The sequence below is a fragment of the Vanessa cardui genome, chromosome 16 (assembly GCF_905220365.1).
Source record: "Vanessa cardui chromosome 16, ilVanCard2.1, whole genome shotgun sequence".
Lineage (NCBI taxonomy): Eukaryota > Metazoa > Arthropoda > Insecta > Lepidoptera > Nymphalidae > Vanessa > Vanessa cardui.
This window is the reverse complement of record NC_061138.1, coordinates 9,988,420-10,009,924: the sequence shown is the minus strand read 5'-3', so window position 1 is coordinate 10,009,924 and position 21,505 is coordinate 9,988,420. Positions and strand designations below refer to the sequence as shown.

General features: G+C 31.5%; 1 protein-coding gene across 3 annotated transcripts in view; it reads right to left on the bottom strand.

Annotated features, from left to right (window-relative positions):
- Nucleotides 1–21,505, bottom strand: part of LOC124536019 (cyclin-dependent kinase 14) — a 73,813-nt gene that overhangs the window by 40,820 nt on the left and 11,488 nt on the right. For 2 of the 3 annotated variants that reach the window (XM_047112399.1, XM_047112401.1), the window contains exon 2: nt 6,589–6,675. In XM_047112399.1, coding sequence (XP_046968355.1) covers nt 6,589–6,675 — 87 coding nt within the window. Of the gene's footprint in view, nt 1–6,588; nt 6,676–20,575; nt 20,993–21,505 lie in introns of those variants that run through there. The other variant, XM_047112400.1, reaches the window with a different exon arrangement.

Here is a 21,505-nt window from a genome sequence, read left to right as displayed (position 1 = left end):
TTTGTTTTATACTATGTCATGATAATGATTATCAAGAAAATAATTTCGATTTCTTTTATTCTTTTTTAATTTTTGTAGCAAAGATTATCAATGAACATAAATGCCTTGTGTTTTATCTTCATATGGTAACATTTATTAATTAAAAGAATCGTACAAGTTAGATATATCCTTCCTTATTATCCTCATTTATTGCGTTGCTATATAATTACAGTACACAGAATAATACTCGGGTATTACTTCCGCGTAATTTTTCTTTGATTACAGAGTATAATTAAATGTAGTACCTATATGTTTTCATTGTATTAAAATTCAGTATTTATTGAAATTGTATTGACAAGCCATACCGGTGACCATACCATACCAACCATAAAGGTGACCGATTAATATTTTTAAAAGTTGACGTAAAGTAATAAATTAGTTTTTGCGACACTCTTAGTAATTGTTGTAACGACTGCCTCGTCAATCTAGTAGCCGGCTTAAAAGGCAGATCCTGAGGTTGATACGATAAAATATGACCGTGTTTTTCTGTCAAGAAATTCTCAGTAGCAGTCTGAGGTTAATAAATTAGCAGTTTTACAATCCCGTGCCTCTGAAAATACGTAAATCCATTTGGTAATGCAAATTATCTCTTCGGTTTTGTCGTATTGTTAAACTTAAAAAAGATATTTAATACTGTGAACAAAAATTTAATAAATCCGTAATAGCTCAACTTGACTGCCTAAACCAAACCTGACAAAATATATACTATACCTAACAATAAGATCTTGCTTATTATAGTAATCGTTTCTCTTAAAAAAAAACTTAGACCGGACCACTTCCAAGATATGTTCATATTCTCAGACAATTACAGTCATATCTACGAGGCAAGATTGTGGTAACGGAAGTTATTTTTCAATGTAATTCCTTGTTACTAAAACTTAATCATCGTCCGGTACTTCGACGTTGAAGTGAGTGACTGATAAGATTTAATCAAAGAGGGCAGCAGCCGCCCCGTTTAATCGATGAATCACTTCCTATCGTGACACAACAAACATTAAACTATTTATTGTTGTCACAAAGATAACTAACGAAGCAATTTACCGAAAATAGAATTTTTAATACGATATTTGTGTGTGATGGTTGTAAAATTACTTTAAATGCGTTATAAATTCTAAATGTTTTTTATGCTCGTATTAAACACTCAGTCATCATTACAACAATACATTACATAGAACATTAACTATTGTTTATTATTAATGTCAATCTTTATAATTAATTATATAATAAATTAATAGTAGTAATAAATACAGTCTGTCTTAATAGATATAAATAATCATTTATGTGAGTAACTGTCAGCGCACAGTTGAAGCTATAAATGCATTAATAGTTGAAATTTCGAGGAAACCTTCATTTCATAATTTAGATGCACACTTACAAAGGATTTTCGAAATGTACACTTGAAGTAGGCGTTTTCTTAATCTACAAGCGCATCAAATCCACCTGTTCAAATCGTTTATAATTTAAGCGAACCATAACAATTAAATATATTTATATAAAATATTTAATTGCTAATTAGTTCTTTATTTTATGTTAATCTATATCATTACATAGTACAAAAGAAAGTCTCTTAACGCTGTCTGTCCCTATGTTTGCTCAGATCTTTAAAATTACACAACGGATTTTGATGCGGTGTTTTTTAATAGATAGTGATAGTGATATTCGAGAGGAAGGTTTATATGTATAATACATGCCCAATATAATAGGGAATGACTAAAAAAACTGTGAACTTTATAAGACATTGCAACCGTGTGATGCCGGGGCAGGTCGGCCGAATTTAATGAAATTTGGTATGAAGCAAACTTAAACTCCAAGAACACATAACAAACACCCTAAAACGCGACCAAAGCTGCGGGCAACTACTAGTAGCGTATAATTACTTAAATGTACGAATAAATTAGCGAGCAAAATCACAGCGGATAATGTTAGTCTAATTTATGAAAATGATAAGCTAATCGTTACAACTACACGTCATGACACTGTTATCTCAAGTATGGATTCTGCGACACACAAAGAGCGATCTACATAACCTTAATCTCTCAACCCATATTTCTCTTTGAACATAATTTTTAAACAATTTTCGGCGCCTCTCACTATTGTATACTCGTAAACATGACATGATTTATCGCCTGTATCTCTTACTATAGTGCAAAGCGTCGTATAAAACGAACGATATTTTAAAAATAGGCATTCAATTCTCGACTTTATTTTTAAGGCGTTAAACCTGTTTTCGTTTATTAACTTGAATATGTTATATACAATATACTATCAATATTCTGGGCTAAATTTAATAAACTATTAATCATGATAAGGCTTCAATATCTGATATAGTAAGAAATATAGTTCACTTGTAGAGTTCTATAGGGGCGATGAGATGAGTCTATTATAAATGAACTGGTATGCGATCAAAGGAGCAAAGGAGGTTCTTTAGGATTTTTTTATTTTTAAATTTCGATGTCTACATGAGGTGAGCAACCTGATGAAGGTGATGGTGTATCTTTACACATTCAGTAAGACTTTACAGCAAAACATGCTTACATATCTGCATTGATTGAACACGATCATACGATGACTTATATGATTATATTTTCTTCACTTGCACATACTATAACAAATACCTACAAATTTTCGTCTACATTTCGGTTACCAGCTCCACTGAAATTGTGGTAATCAAAGTTGAGTTGTTTGCGGGTTTAGTTCACATGATTATTGTATTTGAAATATTTGGTCAAAAATACTATCACGCGAATGGGCTAAACTAAGCATACGTAGGTATACACATAATTTTAATATGTTATTATATATTTCATAACATATTTATTCCTACCAAATATACATATTGGAATTGATAATAAATATACTGAGTGAAACTTAACGGAAATTGTGCATTTTATATTTACGTGAATACATTTAAATTTCAAACCTATTGCTGTCTAAAATACAAAACGATTTACAATAGAAAACAGCAGTTTCGAATACGATAAAGACGTGTTTAAATCTTTACGAGGCGAACGGCCCTTTGAGGAAAATGGCTCCATCGAGGGGAGAGAATCATCAGGGATTATAGAAACGGCTAAATAAACGAACGTAAGTGTCGGTACGAAGGTTACAACAAATGAAGCAATGGACATCGATTTGTGGGAAAAGAACGTAATGTAAGAAATCGCTTGATTGCTTGTAGAGAATAATAGCGTTTAGCAATGGACCGTAAATATATTACTTCAGGACAAAGATATTCTCTACCTCTTTATGTAATAGAAAATGAGCTTTGTTATTCACGTATCTCATTTCATATATTCCATACAGATTATTCATATTGTATCAGAATCCATTATGTTACATACCTGTACGTTCGTTCAGAATGTATACTTTACTATCGAACAATAGATATTTACTTTCACGATGCATATTATCGATAACATATTACATAGAAATATATTTCTCATCCAAAAGCTGCGATCATGGTTACATCCCGAATATAATATATACAAGTAGAATTTTAAAGAGAAATTTAACCCCTAGAAAAAAGTCAGATATACTTGAAATGAACCCGCGACCTTTATTTGAGATCAACGTACTCAGTGGACGATCTCGACTCAAATAACGGTAATAAATAAAAATTTAGCAACAGTTATTTTTTAGAAATCATATCTTTTTAACATTCAAGTGCAATAGCTGTTTTAATTATTAATTTCACGAACAATGCTATCGTTTAATTGAGGTTGCAATTAAATAAAATAAAAATTATAGCACGATAAAATGCACCAAGTTACGAAAGCCATCGTGAAAATATATTTTTAAAATCGTATTTCAAATTAATGTAGCTCATTAATGTGCGACTTAAGCGGCGTTTAGGTTTTATTCCAGACCATATTTATTTACTTCAACATTTCATACGTGAGCATCGAAAAACTCGCACAACCTACTGTTATTACACATGAGGTGTATTAAAGAATTACGACGGGCAAATCTCCAAAACCTCTTCACTTGATTGGTACTCGAAAACATGGTTCGTATGTTGTAAAAATAAACATTTTACCTTTAAATGGTACACTGCATCCAATGAGTGGTATACGTGGCCTTCTAAATATACACGCGCACATGTTTCATAACAAGGATTTACTGCAAGCTACGCGTACCCAGGACAGTCGTAAACAGAGTATTTTATTCGATACTAGGTCGCACGAAAGTGTCATATAATCAAAATATAGGGCGCCATTATTGAAGGAAATGCGTATAACGTTTCGGTAAGAAAGACCGTATAAAAGGTTACTTTAAATTATGATTTTATTTTATGATCAATAACATTCCTATATATAAAATCATGATAATTCCATTTTATTTAGATAAAAAAAAGAGTGAATTTAATATCGAGTAATTAAAACTTTTAAAAACATTAAAAATATAACTGAACAAATTTCTGTAACGAAATTATATTTTCTTTCCATGAGTTTAAATATATAATTTTTAAATTAATTCTAATAGAATTACTAAAACAAGGGGAAAAAAACAAATGAGTTGTGACTAATGCAAGCGATTAAGTCGCCCTAGTACCGCGACGATGAGTTTAACTGCCTCGGTTGGTTACCTCAGTGACTAAAATTAACAGACGGTAGAGTTCGAATCCAGAATCGACACGTAATTATCTCTCAAATGAAAATATTACAAGAAATGTAAGGAAGTAAGAAACTCACGACTAGGGAGTATTACACGTGCCTGATCTCGCCTATCATCTATTTTCGTCTCATCGGAACACGAGAGTCAGGTAAAAGGGAAAGCACCTGTGTTTACACATAAACATGTGCACTATACTAACTCTTGCGCAGGTCGTCGTTGTATATTTGTATACACTCAATAGAACACTTGATTAAATAATAGTATGAATATAATTATCATTGTAATTACTATTAGTATGTTACTTATATCCTTGTATACACAATATCGAGAAAAAACTAAATGAAAATTGAAAACAATGTAATTTTGGTATATGTGCCGTGTACACATACCTATATGCATTTAGAAAAAATTTAATACTGCATAGAGACACTCCAATTTTATTATATCTATAGACAACATAAATATTATGAAGGTAATTTTGTAATACTTTTGAACAGTGTAGATCCATAATATTAAATAATTTAAAATAGTATATAATAGATTAGTCTTGTTTCACAATAATTGTACATATAGGTGGACCATGGCAATATTTTCAATATAAATTCATAAGTAGGCGATCAAAAATTTTAGATCGCCAACTTATGAATTGATTGACTTCATTTATTATTGTCAAAGATCCTTATTTTATTTATTATTGTTAGAAATCCTTAATATGATAATTGTAAGAGGAACGCTTCAAAGAAATTACAGTATATTTTTTTATTGAATTACTATACTCGCCATATACATATATATTGTGGAAATAAATAATATTTAACGGTCGTATATAAAAATGTAATCCAGTAGGTATGCAATCAATGCCAAAATATGATTACGCTTTGTGCGTCAATAGTCCGATTTGGCATGCTCTATCAACTTTATCATACGTCTATGTGACTGTAGAGAGCTAATGCGTGCTGATGAGATGGATGGGCACAAATGCTATGTTAATAAAGACCGTTTCCACGCTGTCTGCTTGTACCGTTTACAATTAACAATTTGCATTGTCGTGGGAAACTTGATATAGCATCATAGTAAGTGATTTGACGTTGATATTCGGCTTGTTATTATAGACGTATATTCGATACTAATTGTTGGATACGAGTTGTAGGGGTTCGAACATAAAAAGGAGCCTTACTTGAAACTCAAGCTTACTTCAAAACAAATTTTATCAAATTCGGTTATGTGGTTTATGAAAGAGCAACGGATAGACAGACATAGTTACTTTCGCATATATAATATCAGTAGGTATAGATTAATTAAAATTATATCAGGTATTTTGGTAGTTAATAAGTAATTAGTAATTAGTTTATTACCAAATATAACAAATAATTACTGGTGTGTTTCTTTTTGTCGTTGCTATATCAACTTGCTATTTAAACATGGAAATATTGAGTGAACTCCGACTAACATACAATATCCAAACTCCAAGACAGCACTTTAACATGTGACCAAAATTATATCGAAACATGCCGACATGCCTGTCAAACATGACGTAAATATGAAATCAAAATAATCATTATTTACGTTATAGTATAACATGTCACTATAAAGATATTTCTGAAGGTTCAAGGTACGTACTACCATAACATTCATAGACAAATAAAATTATACTTTACATTTGCGTGGGCGACGCCCGACGGTAACGTGTAAATTAGAGCATAATGAAATTGATATTTTTGTACAGTCCAAAAATAACCTCCTTATTTATACACGATTGTCATTGTTATTTTCGTTTTCACATTAACTTTCGTGACGATGTCCTCACCCATTCAATTAGTCTAGTATGTAATTACTTTAAATGCTTTCCATGTGTTCATAAATAAAAATAATTCTCTTTAGAAAACGTTTTCTTTTTCTATTTAAAAAAGATAAAACATAAATGTATATACTTACATAATCTACCGAAGCTTAGGGACAGGCGTTTCCTGAGCTTTTGCATTTTGCTCATAGCGCCTCCCCTTTTTTCTCTCATTGTCACGCCTGTGGGCAAAAACATATTGATAAAAAAAATCGTTCATTTAACAATAGAGACACATCTATATATATAAGAATCATAAACACAAAAAAAGAAAAGATAGACTATTTATTAATTGTATTTTATTCTGAACGTTTAGTAAGGCGAGAGTAGTCGAGTTCAATGATTTAAAAGTACGCTTACCGACCGAATATTACAAATGAAATGTAATAATACCGATTGAACCTTGTAATTCATATTAAGTCTAGCAATTTCTGTATTTCCACTAGCCTTGTGGTCATCGTTACTCGTGCAAATCTTATAATATATTGAATTTAAAACACGCGATTTCTAACGAAATACGCCTCTAATTAATGCATCGTATGGAAAACATATACATGATCAAAATAATATACTATGCAATCTTGTTCATATTTCGAATACAAGCTTTATCATGTGCTATAAATAATGTAATATTTTCACATCACGATTACCTTTGTTTTATCGGTAATACACATAACAGAATTATCCACTTTACAGTTAAAATATGGGAAGTACGATTCAATTTTTTTATACAATATGAGCAGTTGGATTATTTTCCTGCCATACGGGCATTTAAGGAGCTTGCTCAATTGATGGATGACGTATATGATGATCACGCTTAGAAAAAAGCTTGATTGTTCTATACTACAACTATCCGTAGCGACAACGATTACTTATTAAATTCTAAAGAAACAAATGATTTATGAAGTAATTTTAAAATTTTATAATTTAGATTTATTTATATAAAATGTTTTTTTCAACCAAACTTGGTACATAAGTGGGGAAATGTTTTACATGCTTATTCAAACGCAATAAGATGTACAAAAACACGTGAGAACAAGTTATTCTCAGCACCGAACATATGTGCTTGATATACATATTTAGGTATATAAGTATATACTTTTTAAACGACTATAAACTAGGAAACGCCGTAATAGATAGCATGACTATGATTAGTATGATCAATTAATAAGAAATAGATTGAAATCAATTCGCTTATGTATTTATATATATATTGATTGATTTAGAATCGTCGATCATAATTTCTGATAAATTATAGTTACTAATTTAATAAAATGATATTAAACATAATATTTCACATCATGCCAACAAATAAAAAAGGCCTATGGATTTCATCCGACATCAATGTGTGCAAATACGAATACTTCAAAATAATCACATGTATGGATTTCTTGTGTACAAAATTCATCTCGTAATCAGTGGAAAGAAAACATCCTCACGATGTTTTGGATAAAATCTGAGAACCAACGTGGTGGAACAATCTCCAAACCTCTACTTTCTCTTCTTCAGAGATAAGAAAGGCACTGCTAACGCTTTTATTCACGACTAGTTGCCACAGTTGGCTTTGCTCGCATTTTAGCGGGTGATAATCAGATATAGGTCATAACAATTAGACTATACCTATTCTTGGAGGTCAAGCTTGCTTCATACGATATTTTATCGAATTAAATTAAGGGCTTTGTTCGTGTAAAATAAAGCAATAATAAAAAACATTAAGACAGACACTCAGACAGATAGAGGTACTTTTGCATTTATAATATTAATATATTATGATTACTGATAAAAAATACATTAATTATTTCTCAAAACAAATGTCGTTGATCAAAATGAATGAGGTTACGATGAAGTTAATTAATCTCAAGTTATACTTACTGACCCATTTAATTCGTTTCGCTAATGAAACGTGATTCAAAACAAGATCTCACTAAAAACTCGTAACGTCAACGTAAATTAAACGGGCAATTACAGGAGTAAAGCAATTTGAAAGTAGCTGAGATTTTTTCTATTTAATTTCAGAATTCTCCGAGTAGGTCAAATGGGATTTGGTAAAATGTTTAACATAAATTTAAATTATGCAAGCTTAAAATAACATCGTTTGCATTGAAACAGTAGTACACATGTATGTGAAATAGGTAAATAAATGGGTAAAATAAATATTTTACTGCTGATCTTTTCCAATATCGAAACAGTCGTAATATCTTCATAAAAAGTAAAGGTACTACTTAGAAAATGTAAGCACATTAAAATTTTATAACTCAGGCTGTTATGCCTTTAAGGCCTTAAGATACAGTTTCTATTTGAATTGATAAAATATAGTGAGAAATACAAGTAAAAAAATATAAAATACAAAGTTGATATCGTTCGTACAAATCCTAATGGTTGCCAAGTGTATCCCACAGGCGACACTGTGTCGCCACACTACGTCGAGCGATTACTTCTAACGAATTTCACAAATGGTTTACAAAAAAAAAATATTTTTGTATTGAATATAAAAACATAGTTCTCATCGCAACGAGATTGTGCAATTATTCATATTACTACAAACTTACAAACAAATATTTATATCTTTATACGTACTAACGCATATTAATAATATTTTGAAAAATATAAAAACTCGGAACATATGACGTTAAATTTTATCGATCAATCTCGCGAGATGATCCTCAAAAGGCCTGCGACATGACCTAAATAATTCCGGGTTGACGCAGATGGCAGCAATAACGAACTCATAAACAACTCTCAAGGAAAAAAAAATGAGGAATACGCCAATTAAACGATAAAACCGTTTCGGGCCGATCGACTGGTTTTCTTAAGTTTGGCGCGCGGCCGAGTGCGAGACGAACCGCAATCTGCAGTCATTGAGGCTATTCTATCACAAGTTAACTGCATTGAATTAGATTGCACTGACCCAGAAAACGATAAACTATTTACCTAAACTCTTATTCAAAATACTATTTAAAGCCTTGATCTATACATAACATATTTATAGGAAATAAAATACTAGAGCCGTGTTTAGTATCTAAGTAGAATAAGTAAAGATGCATTTGATAACTGTTGTTTAAAATGAACGTACATATAGCCTAGATAATATCGAAGAACACTGTATGTTTATTCAGTCTGATTATAACCTGAGCTGTCCTAAAAAGGCTGATAAATTTTCGATTTGTAAGTGTTTGGCGCCAATAACATCGATTGGTCGATGCGAGGTGGAATCATAAAGCCAAATTGCAGGGTTCAATATTGTACGTAAGCCACGTTCGGATAGGATTCGGCGTCAATTTATAGTGCGTCAGTCAACACGCCTAGGGCTTGCACAAACATGGCCACCATTGACAAACATTCACGATGTCAACGCTATCTAATCTGGAAAGCGACAGGAACTATATTCGTTTTTTTAACATTATTCGTAATATTAAAACGAAAAGATTATATCAAAGAGTATATTAACCTTAAATACATATACCAAAACCGTAGGAAGGTAGACGACTTGGCAGTTAGTTATCATCATCATCACTACCAATACTCCTTGGAAACTAAGATGTTAATGTTTCTTGAGCTTTTAATTATTATACTGACTCAATTAACCTTTAAAGCGAAACACAGCAAAATATTGTTATTTGGCTATAGAACAATTGATAAGTGGGTGGTACCTATTACAAAGGGCATACAAAAAGCCCTACCTATATTAGCAACGAAGCGAATGAATTAGTTTAGAAATCTTATCTCCTTTAGACAAATCAATGTCCTCAGCTAATATAATATAATAAATCACGCCTTGTCATATAGTATGTCATATGAATGGGTTGTATAGCATCAAATGTCTTTTTAGATATTTTTCCCTGGTAACAAAAAACCAACCATATTTTTTAAGATTATAGTTTTTAATTTACATAACATTTCATTCAGTTAAAATATTAGAGAGTTCATAAAACGCGGCTGAAACCTACATTTGAAGCACCATTTGCAATTTTACAAACATAGACAAATCTTTTAAAAAAGTATGAAAACGCTATTATATACGAAAACTCACGAGGTTCACTGTCTATGACGAAGCTCCATAATTATATAAACTAGAGCGTTATTATATTCAAGTATAGAGATACTTATATAGTTTTTTTTTTAATGTAAAAGTTAGCAAACGAGCAGAAGGATCGCCTGATGGAATATCAGCAAAGACACTCGTAACCAATGGCTTTTAAGATTCGAGTGTTATCCACTGGGCCACCACATCTCATTAAACAAAATGATTATAAAATTACAAGTACATATTGAGAAATTTCTTATCTAACCTTATACAACATATTAAATATGAAAATACTTTTAAGTGTTAATGATAAAACGATATCAAAAGGAATGCATTTCCGTATCTTTGATAACGGCCTTGTTATCTTGTTTCTTCCGTGTAAAGGATAAAAATGTAATTAAAACATTACCAACAACGTGTAACTTCTAATATTTTATAGATATTTATATAAAGTAGTCAGTATTGTTATGTTCGTATGATATCTCACTTTTTGAGTATTTTACGATAACGAACATTTCGAGAAATAAATACAAATAAAAATGCAGAGTACGTGTAGTTTACGTAGTCTTTAAAGATGGTCTATGAAAGACCTTCTTTTTATTACTGTCATTTCTCTGTCCCGTAGGAAAGCAGCTTTATATTCCAAGAATACTCTTTTATGCTCAGTCAGATCATAATTTTTATTTTTCAGCTCTTATTTAGCATTAAATATCAAGGTTTTTATAAATATAGGTACAGAAAGAAAAAATAATCTATATTAGGTAATAGTTACACGAAGTATTTTTAATTCTATACAAGTTCAGTAATATAATTTTTACGTCAAGTGCCTTACTCGTGTTCTTTACTCAGGTAATAAATGCGGTCGTAAGGTAATTCTCTCCTCGCGTCCCGCGGGGAACGGTTTAACTGGCAATTTAAGACCGTAATCCATGATTAATGATGTAAAACACGAAATTAACCAATTTACGTTTATTACACTGATGTTATGCCTTGCCGACACACTCGAAACAAAGCGTTGAAGATTTATATCTTGAAAGTGTATTTAAGTGTGAATAGAGTTCAAAATTAAACAAAGTTAGTAATGTCATTAATGTTTGTACGGATGTAGTTTATAACTTGAAGACTTCGATCGATGTCTATTAATTTTTCAGTATCATACGTATAATAAGGCCGGCCGTAACGGGCGATCGAAGCTTTCGCTTAATAAGAAGTAAATACATTAGCTACTTTTTCTTCTTAAATTGCTACTATAAAATTCTTGAACTTGTATATAAGAGTTAAAATAATTTCACCAACGTAGACATGTGATATTATATTTCAACATCAACACTAGCTAGACTAACAGATTTTTTATGTATGAAAGACGCTTCCCTCTCAAATCAAGCAAAACAGGACTAAGCGTTTGTCAGTGTTTATCCAAGAAATTGACAATAGTTTTTTGTTTCTTTTTTAAGCATTCATTTATTTTAATTATTACCATGAGCTTTAAAGGTTTGCAATTCCTTTAAAAAATTCTAGTGGTATAATAAATAAGTTTTGATTTTAATGGATGAAGGACACTCATTCTATTTTCATCATAACTTTTTCAATCAATGCGTCTTATATCAGATTCTATATATGAAAACTATCAAAGAGTTAAAACTATCTTTAATCTTTATAGAAGTGATGTTGAAATACATTACGATGCAAATAGCTTTCGATGCTTCAATTTCCCAATTTTCCAAAACAATTTCTTAAAAGATCACGAACCTTAAACTTGTAACTGAAAACAAATTATTGTTGGAAAGAGCAAGCTAAAGAAGGACGAATGGAAACCAGTTTGTGAGAAACAAAAGCCGAAAACTTTTAATGGATTTTACCACACATGTACGCTCGTAACTCGTTTAGAAATATCGATAACTATTTTTGACCTTAATGTGATCACGAAACTTTCCAAACTATTATTATAAAAGCACTTTTTACGTTTGCAATTATAATGAACCTTTGTAAAAATACTTTAACCTATTTAACAATCAATGTTTTGTTGCTATTGAGGTGCACATTAATCATCCGTTCCCCTTGCAGTCAAGTGCATTGGTGACAATAAATTGGAGAGCAGACGAACCAGATACCCAGTTCCGCATACCGGGATTGTCCGATGAACCCGATGTTCCCGTCTCGCCCACGCCGACCATCGCCACTCGACATTAATCCAGCTAAATGTAAGTGCTTTGTGCCAAACTTATATACTCAATTCGATTCACAGAATTTTTTATATATATAAATATACTTAATTAAAGCACAAATTGAATGTACTTTAATATTAAAATGAAATTATTCAAACGATGAATACGTAACGAAGCAAAGCCGACATCAGTTGAAAATAGAAATTTTAATAAAAAAAACGATCATTCAATAATCAAATTATTTAAACTTCTATCGTTCTTTCAAGTCAAATCAAATTAATTAAAATATTATTAGTCTTGAAATCTTCTTTATTACAAAATAAAACACAATCCTGTTTGTTTATTAGTTTACAAGACGAGTTTACTTTCACGAATCACGCAGACAGTCATTCTATTGTTATGCTCAAAGAACTAAAATAACGCTGAGTGCAATGGTTAGATTGTTAGCAGAAATAATGGACTAGCCATTTATGATCGAAATACGAAATCTTAACGAGACCGAATTTATTTGAAAGTGAATATGAGAATTTGAGAGAACAACTCACACTTTCGTGGGTGGTCTACGCGTGTATCACCCACATAGGCCTTGAAGTCAGGGTTTTATAACACCTTTTTTTTACTTCCAACAGACACAAAGCTTAAGACCTATATCTACTTATTTATTTAAATACTCTCTTTACGCAGGATATTCATTATTTTAGAGGTTAAAATTTTACCAACGATTTTTCGATTCTTCGAACGATATTTACGATCAATTTTAGTAAAGGATTGATTTAGTTATATTAATGTATAACAACCTAAACTAATCTCAGTTTACAAAAGATGCTTAATAAAATTCTTTCACTTTACAAAAACCTTCAACAAGCCTTAAATATTTAATATAATTCTCCATAGTAATTTGTGGACTTAAATGGAAAATTATTTAATGTGAACACCAGTGCATATAACGCTTCAAAGCGAAAGCCAGAAAGAATTTGCAATTATAGTGCAGTTGAATTAACATTGCATTCTCAGTCCGTACATTTAAATGTAAATTGCAATATACCCAAATTACTGCTAAACATTTCGAATAGAAAAAAAACCCTGTCTCAAATGAAATAAATATTTTTATAAACAATATTTTGATCATGACATGTTATGGGAGAATTATGTTGCGCCTTTTAAATAATATTATTACCATTATACTAAATAGTAGGTTTACATTTCACAATGTTAAAAGTCAACGAATAATTTTAATATTATAATATTTTAATCTTATTAATCATTATGTAAATAGATCTCGAACGAAATCAAATCAATCAATCATGATTATTGCACATCATAACTGCTATTGCACATCTAAGCAAACTAAGCAATAGAAGCAACAAAACCAACACTGCGACTAGCGTGTTTTGAACGTGCGAAAGTCGTTCGTCGACCTTGCGCGGCGGACCGCGTGCCATTCCACCCACCGCGCTGCGCCTGCGCCGCTGCAGTTAAACTGGTGCAGTCACGGTGTAATCATTTACTTACAATATTCATTTAGTTCACGCTTATATGTATATTTATAATAATAATAAACCATAATAGTCCAATTAAAGAATAAAGAGAAGCAGTTAATGCGATAATCGTTAAATTTACGGATAATGTAAAACGTAACATGAAAGTCGTAATCTCCATCAACGGCTTGCGTTAAAACTCTGAATCATCCAAGCTATAAAACTAAGTGACCATTCTGTTTGAGAAATTATTGTTTGACTTTTTGAAGTAATAAGAGTCTCGAAAAGTATAATGTTGAGAGATAAAATGTCAATAAATGATGAGAAGACTGGCGCCGTTACGCGATGGAACTCATACCGTAGGCATTTGAATGTGAGCCAAAAATATGTTTTAATACGCTCCAGTTCGCGTATGTGACAATTTTCTGACTATGCTGACCGGTATAGTAGCAAATGTGGCATTTGCTGATACGTACAATTTTCTATTGTCTCAATTGGACAATATATGATTAAGACAAGAGAGATACCCTCCATTGTTTAAGACCTAAATAATGTTGATGAAATATTTTTACAAGAATATTTGTGTTTGAATAAGAATCATTCGAGTGCCTTACTGTTCGCATCATACTATTATCGTAAGCGTTAGCTAGAAACAGAACAGTAGTATTATTTTGATGATTCAGAAGGTAATGAGGCATATTATTGTTAAAACAAGCACTAACAAGTGCGTGGGCGATGATGGACTTGATTAGAGCGTTGGTTACTGCCAATCGCAGAATCGAATCAATAAACGGTAAAACCCCTTAAATAAAGCTTATTAATTTATTTTTTAGTTTTATAAATATCCTTAGAGCTACTACGTAATAGAAAATCCTTGAATCAACACGATAGTAAAATGTCACACTTTCATTTTATACATACTCATCAATATAGCGTTTCTTTTTCACTGTTTTCAGAATGATATTTGAAGCTAGTCTTACAGAATAACAACAGATCATCGAATCAAATTTTATTTTGTTACACGCCTTCGAATATTTACATTATGTGACGTAGTATATTTATAATTAAAAATGTTATTCTCTCAGGGAAACTGTTTCTGCTAATCTGTTCAGCCACACCTTGGTAGTCTAATAAATGACTGCTATCCTCTATAATAAATCAGAGTTCCGATACTCCAATTGTGCCTGCACACATTGCGTCAGCACTTACGGCCAATTCAGACCGATTCACGGGATCGGAATCCAACGATGATTTAGGTTTATATGAATCATTTACTTTAAAGACTGGTGATTTCAATACAATTTAATATTGACTATCAAGTAATGTACAATTTAACACTCGCTTAATAATAAATTATATTAATTTTAATCATGTTTTAATTGCATATTCAAAACCAATTACATCAAGTGCTTTGTATTAAAATTAACGAAGATACAACATTAAATAATTTACTATAGCGTTGATAATTAAGGATAATAATAAAAGTTGTTACAGAGAATTTAATTAATTAAATAGGCGACGTAAACACATAACAACTACGTCATAAGTCTTTAAAGGTTTGAGTTATGAATCATACAAATCTTTTTCATCAACGTCTAAAATTTAATATTGCGAAGAAGAAGCACAATTCCTTAAATTAATTCAAGTAAAATTTACCACATGTGTAAATGTTTTTACCATTGTGTAAATATGGGAAATTTATAAAAGTATTGTCCCCTAAATCTTGTTTATTTGCTTCGTCAAATCTACCTCGTAATGTTAGTCATATGACATAATTATCAAACCAAGGACCGCTTAAGCCGTTTTCAAACAAAGCTAGTTTGTATTACGTTTAATTATCTCATATTTATCTATGATATCCAAGTGGAAGTGAACAGATATTTTTTTAATAAAGGATAAATAGTCGCTTTTTAACGAACTCGGAATTTTTAACGAACCATGCTTCAGTAGAAATTAAGTTAGATATAGAACAGAAACATATAGATAATCTTCTATAGTAAATACTCTTATTCAGAACATAGAAATGACTACAAAAGGTGGAATTTTGCTGCAAACAGATGTGAAATGACTTCACCGCATCAAAGTGTTCAACTCATCAATCACTAATATAACCAAAACACATTAACGCCTTAAAGAAAGATATTTTTGAAATTTTTGGATAGCAGAACTGAGCAATAAGTTGCCAGTTCAATTTTGAAATAAATCACTGCGGTAGGTTAATACTACGATTATCATTCACATACTCGAGATAGAGGCCATTCAGGACAAGGTTGAGAACAATAGATTGTACACAAAACCTATAACAATAAGCGACGAAAAACTATTCAACCAGAACTGAAATGAGATCCTTGCCTCGCTCCGAAACTCACTTGGAATACTAAGCGTTCATTTTTTTTATATATAGTGCAGCAGGTGTTTATAATGTGTTCTGTTCCCAAAATTGTTAATAAAGCCTTGACGTTAACATCGTTCACCTTGTACGCTTTGAGACTATCTCAAACTTCTCATTTTGCTTAAACTTTGGGAACCTTTTCAAATTATATCTCAATTAAGCACCGTACCTTGAGTATTCCATCAGATGCAATTAATATTATATTAAAAAATCTTTCAGAAAATATAGATCAAAATATTATAGATAACTGCTGGATAAGACACGTAATATTGCATGATCACAAAGGCATTACGAGTTGCGCACGTTACACGACCTCGAACCTGTGACCCTACACACAATACGATCTATTATAATGTAAATTAGAATTGAGCTATGCAACTCTTTGTATACCGTTTATGAAGAGATCAATTGAAATGAATCGTTACCTGCATGTTCTATCATAATACTTAACATTTTATACATCAATAGCTTGCTACCATTCAAAGGCAAACAAATCAAACACGGCATCTTTATGTACAAAATCCATTATATGTTTATATATACGCAAATCACGTTACTAATATTATTTCTTTTCATTATCTATACTTAGACGTTTAATTGATCCACAAACATTTACTTATATTAACAGATCACGAGATAGTAATACTTTATCTATATAAAGTTTTTCTCGTGACTTAAGTATATAAATGCAATAGTATTATCTTGAACGTTTCAATTACTTTGTAAAACATTTTCTGGATTCTGTGTAGGTTCTAAAGTGAGTGAATGCAGCCCTGACCTAACGTCGCGGTCCGCCAAGCGGTTATTTTACTCGCCAGACTCCGAATACCAGTCCTATCTAAAAGTATCAATTCTGATTTATTAGCTAAGAACCTTCTCCCAAACATGCCATTTTTTATTAAGTGACTCTTTTTTACTCTTGTATCATAACTTGATTAAAGAGAAGATTTTTAAAATTCTCTTATTGAATACATAATATTTTAAACTGTGCTAACAGAGAAAGCAAGTAAAATATTATCTTTCCGCCTTCATTTTGGATCCATTAAGTCTTTCAAGGAGTGAAAGACCGTTTTTACAACATTATAAAGCATAATGCTGTCGACCGAACAGATTAATTTATACGACGCGATAAAATCTGATTTCCCTCCACCCATATATTAAGCCCTGTCAGCGCTTCTTCAGGTAAGGAAAGTCACCTCAGAATTGCGAAGAGACAACAAAGTCGAGATATACTTATACGGATGTTCAATTTTCAAGCTATATTTAGAATCGCAATCTTACAAAGTGTTAATATTTTAGTACTATTTGTATGCCGAAAATATAAACGTACTACTTACTATATACATATATAAAGTATTAATAAAATATCTCACGCCACTATTAATAACTAAAGAGGTAATAAATATAACGTGCTAAAGTATCTACCGTCTCGTATTCTCGTCCAAGCGTTTTAAGCGGAGCAACTAAGTAGCAATTATTTTTTCCACAAATTATACTGTAGCCATTATTTAAAAGAAACTTTAGCTCTTTTATATTTTAAATGGTACAAATTGTAAACAATTTATTTAAATACCTTTTTCAGTTAGGATATCAATTGAGACGAAAGACTTTGGCGGCAAATTATTATGAATGTTTAAAAATAATTTTCGTTTTAAAGCTTTGTAATTTAACCCATTATTTATATATAAATAGAAATACAAAGAATAATAATATCAAGAACTTACATAATGTATTTATACGTCCATACGAAAACATATGAAAGATAGATGCAAGGTCTAATCTCAAAATTTATTATCTTGCCAAGGTTTTCAAACATGCTATTCACAAGGTTTATGTTTGTTATTTCATTATTCCTTTAATACTTGTCATATTCTTAGGTATTTTTTAATCAGAGTAAATTTCGTTTTTAGACCGCGTAAACCTCGATAGCGATCCACGAGTGTGTTAAAAATACGAAAAATAAAAAAATAGTATTAGAATGTAAGTAGAATTTTAATGTATAAAATAATTGTCTATGGATGTATTTACTCCAAGCGTCCATCTTTACAAGAATTTCGTCGTAAATATTTTATAAACGCAACAGCGTCTACGAATGCCGCCTGACAACTTTATAAATATTAGCAATTGTAAGGAATAAAAATAAAAACTTGAAAATCCATAAGGGCTTACTGACAACAATTAATAGATCAAAGTGATCATTACTTTAGTCAAAACAAAACCTGTATTATTACTACACAAAATATGATAACTGTTAAAAAAAAATAACCAAATAATTTGTTTATTCTCGTTAACGTGTGAGACGTCAATATGGCACGCAATAAATCGAAGTGATATCTATCAAAAGACGAGCGTTAAATAAGAAATTACCGGCTCATCGAAATGCTAGTTACATACGACATGTAGGTTGTGAATACATAACGAGCTCAGTATGGCGCATACGCTACAAAAAATAATTTACCGAATCGAGTATTAAATTGATCAGATTGATTCATTACTTATAATTTATTTACATCCTGTAGTCATTGACCTGGGCGTGTCGGCACCTGCGCTTGCGACTAACATCTGACGCCTGGCGGATGCATCGTCAAGGTTGATCTGTCCAGTTTCAATCGATTGCTTTACAGAGATTTCCGATATGCGGGTCATGCTAAGCATCTGGTGCCACTTCCTATCAGAGTCAAGCACATAACGAACGAGTAACCTGTTTTATTAAATATATCGCATTAGAAAAAAAAATAAGTCTGCTACGACCAAGACCCTTTACTTCCTTAGCATGTCTATAAATTGTTACAAGTTAGTTGCGTGACATTATATCAAAACAATTAGATAATTGCCTTTTTTTTAATTAGCAATCGGGTCATGTACGTATGAGTCAGTTCCTTATTACTGACCTTCGTAAAATTTATCGTTTGACATTAAAAATAAATATTATTACATACCGACAAAAACATTGATTAATGCGTATTTACAATAAATTGTTCCAAACAATATGGCCCAGAGAAAATACAAAAAATATAAGAATTTCATTTGATTGTAACTAGAAAAATATAACTTTCGGACATCAACAGAAGCGAAGCAAAACATGAGTGGATAAAGATATGCAGTCGTGTGTTTATAATTTGAAATTACGAGACCGTTAACGTTAAAACTAGCTTTACTCAAACAGGGCGGAAAAAACACGGCAAAAAGTAGACGGCCTTTAGCAAAATACGTCTTTTGTTCAACTGTTTCTTTACGAGCATTTAAAAATAAAATCGTTCGGATTGTTTTTCTTCTACTAACTTAATAGATCTATTGCTTAGATAATAATAAATTTAATTACCTGATTATTGTGATCTTGATAAGATAAATTCATTTCTACAATGTTGTGCATAATTCTCATGTAAATATGACCAACAATAAAGAAATTCTCGCCAACAGTTTAAGAGATAAGCTAATACAAATAATAATGAAGACTCCCTTACGACAGATGCCTTAAAGTGGTGCCACAAAACTTATTTTCTGGTAAAATATTTGTTGATCAATTTTTCAAAACAAAACCATCCTTTTTTTTCGTTATTCCTACCACTTTTGACTTCGATTTTAAGTATTGACTGAACATTATATGACAGGTATGAATTAAAAATAAAAAAATACTGGCATATTAATAAAGAGTTATAATAAGCAATTCTTTGGTTACACTTGACGCGGTGTATCAAGTTTATGTAACTAACAAGATAGAACACGCGCCGAGGGTTAGAAACACCTTAAGTGCAGGTCTCAAACGTCGAAGGGTAAGAAAAACAAGACATTTTTATTAAAACAATATAAAATCCATGCTTATGGGTGTCTTGTATAAGCAAAATAACAATAACCTTAGATTTATAAATTTCGTAACAAATTTTATTTTGGATTTAGGAATGTTACCGTCTATACATACATACATACTGTAGATGTTGATTTAGAAACAAAATTAAGTACGGCTAACATTAATATACACCTACAACATGATGAACATTAGTAGATATATCTCAGTAATATTACCTTCCGAGATCGTGGGCAGCACGTTGACGAAGTTAACAATCCCGACGCCTGTTAGCTGACTCATTCACAAAATCAATTCAGCACTTCTAAGAAACGTCTGCAGACTGTATCCGGTCGGATTACAACAAATAAAAGCCTCAATTACGTTAACACTGCGGCATCACATAAACCACATAGATAAATCCGACATATTTTGGCACTTTAAATTTTTGTAATCACACCTGTGCATTGAGAGAGCGGAGAGATTATATTTGTAAACCGTTAGAATTATTAACGCGGTGCGGTCACTGAGCACTTTTTCTCATGAGCGAGAGAAATGTGAACTATCACATGAGTGCGACCTAGATTAATAAATGTACTGCGCGCGCGCCGTCCTCTCGCACTGAAGCGCAGGGGCCTACTGGACAAACGAGTCGACAAACGCCCGTTCACCAGTTTACATACTCTTATCTCTCGATGACAGCGCACTCGCTTGCTAACTCGGCACTGCACTTACTGGGCCGCTTTCATAAGAGCTGCATAAGGCAACACACGCTTGAAAAAGTAAATCAAACCGAAACATAGGCACCTCCACGATAACCTAACCAATTGGAATCAAACTCACCTCAAAATCTTTGACGCGAGATGCAGAAACGACTCAATTAAGTGTCCCATGCATTTCTGTTCAGAAAATCGTAGTATAGTGTCACCATAGCACTATATTTTCTATGGCACTAAATATTTATTGACTAATTCAAATTTAAAAGAATGCTTTGTTGAGAAAGTTCTTTGTTTAATGACATCATAAACGAAATAAATAGAGGCACATGTAAACAAACCAGACTATAGTATGTACATAAAGCATGTAACACATTTAGAAAGTGGTAATTCCAAACAATATGGATATTTTATAAATGATATGTTAACTGAAGGATCAACAAAATTTCACAC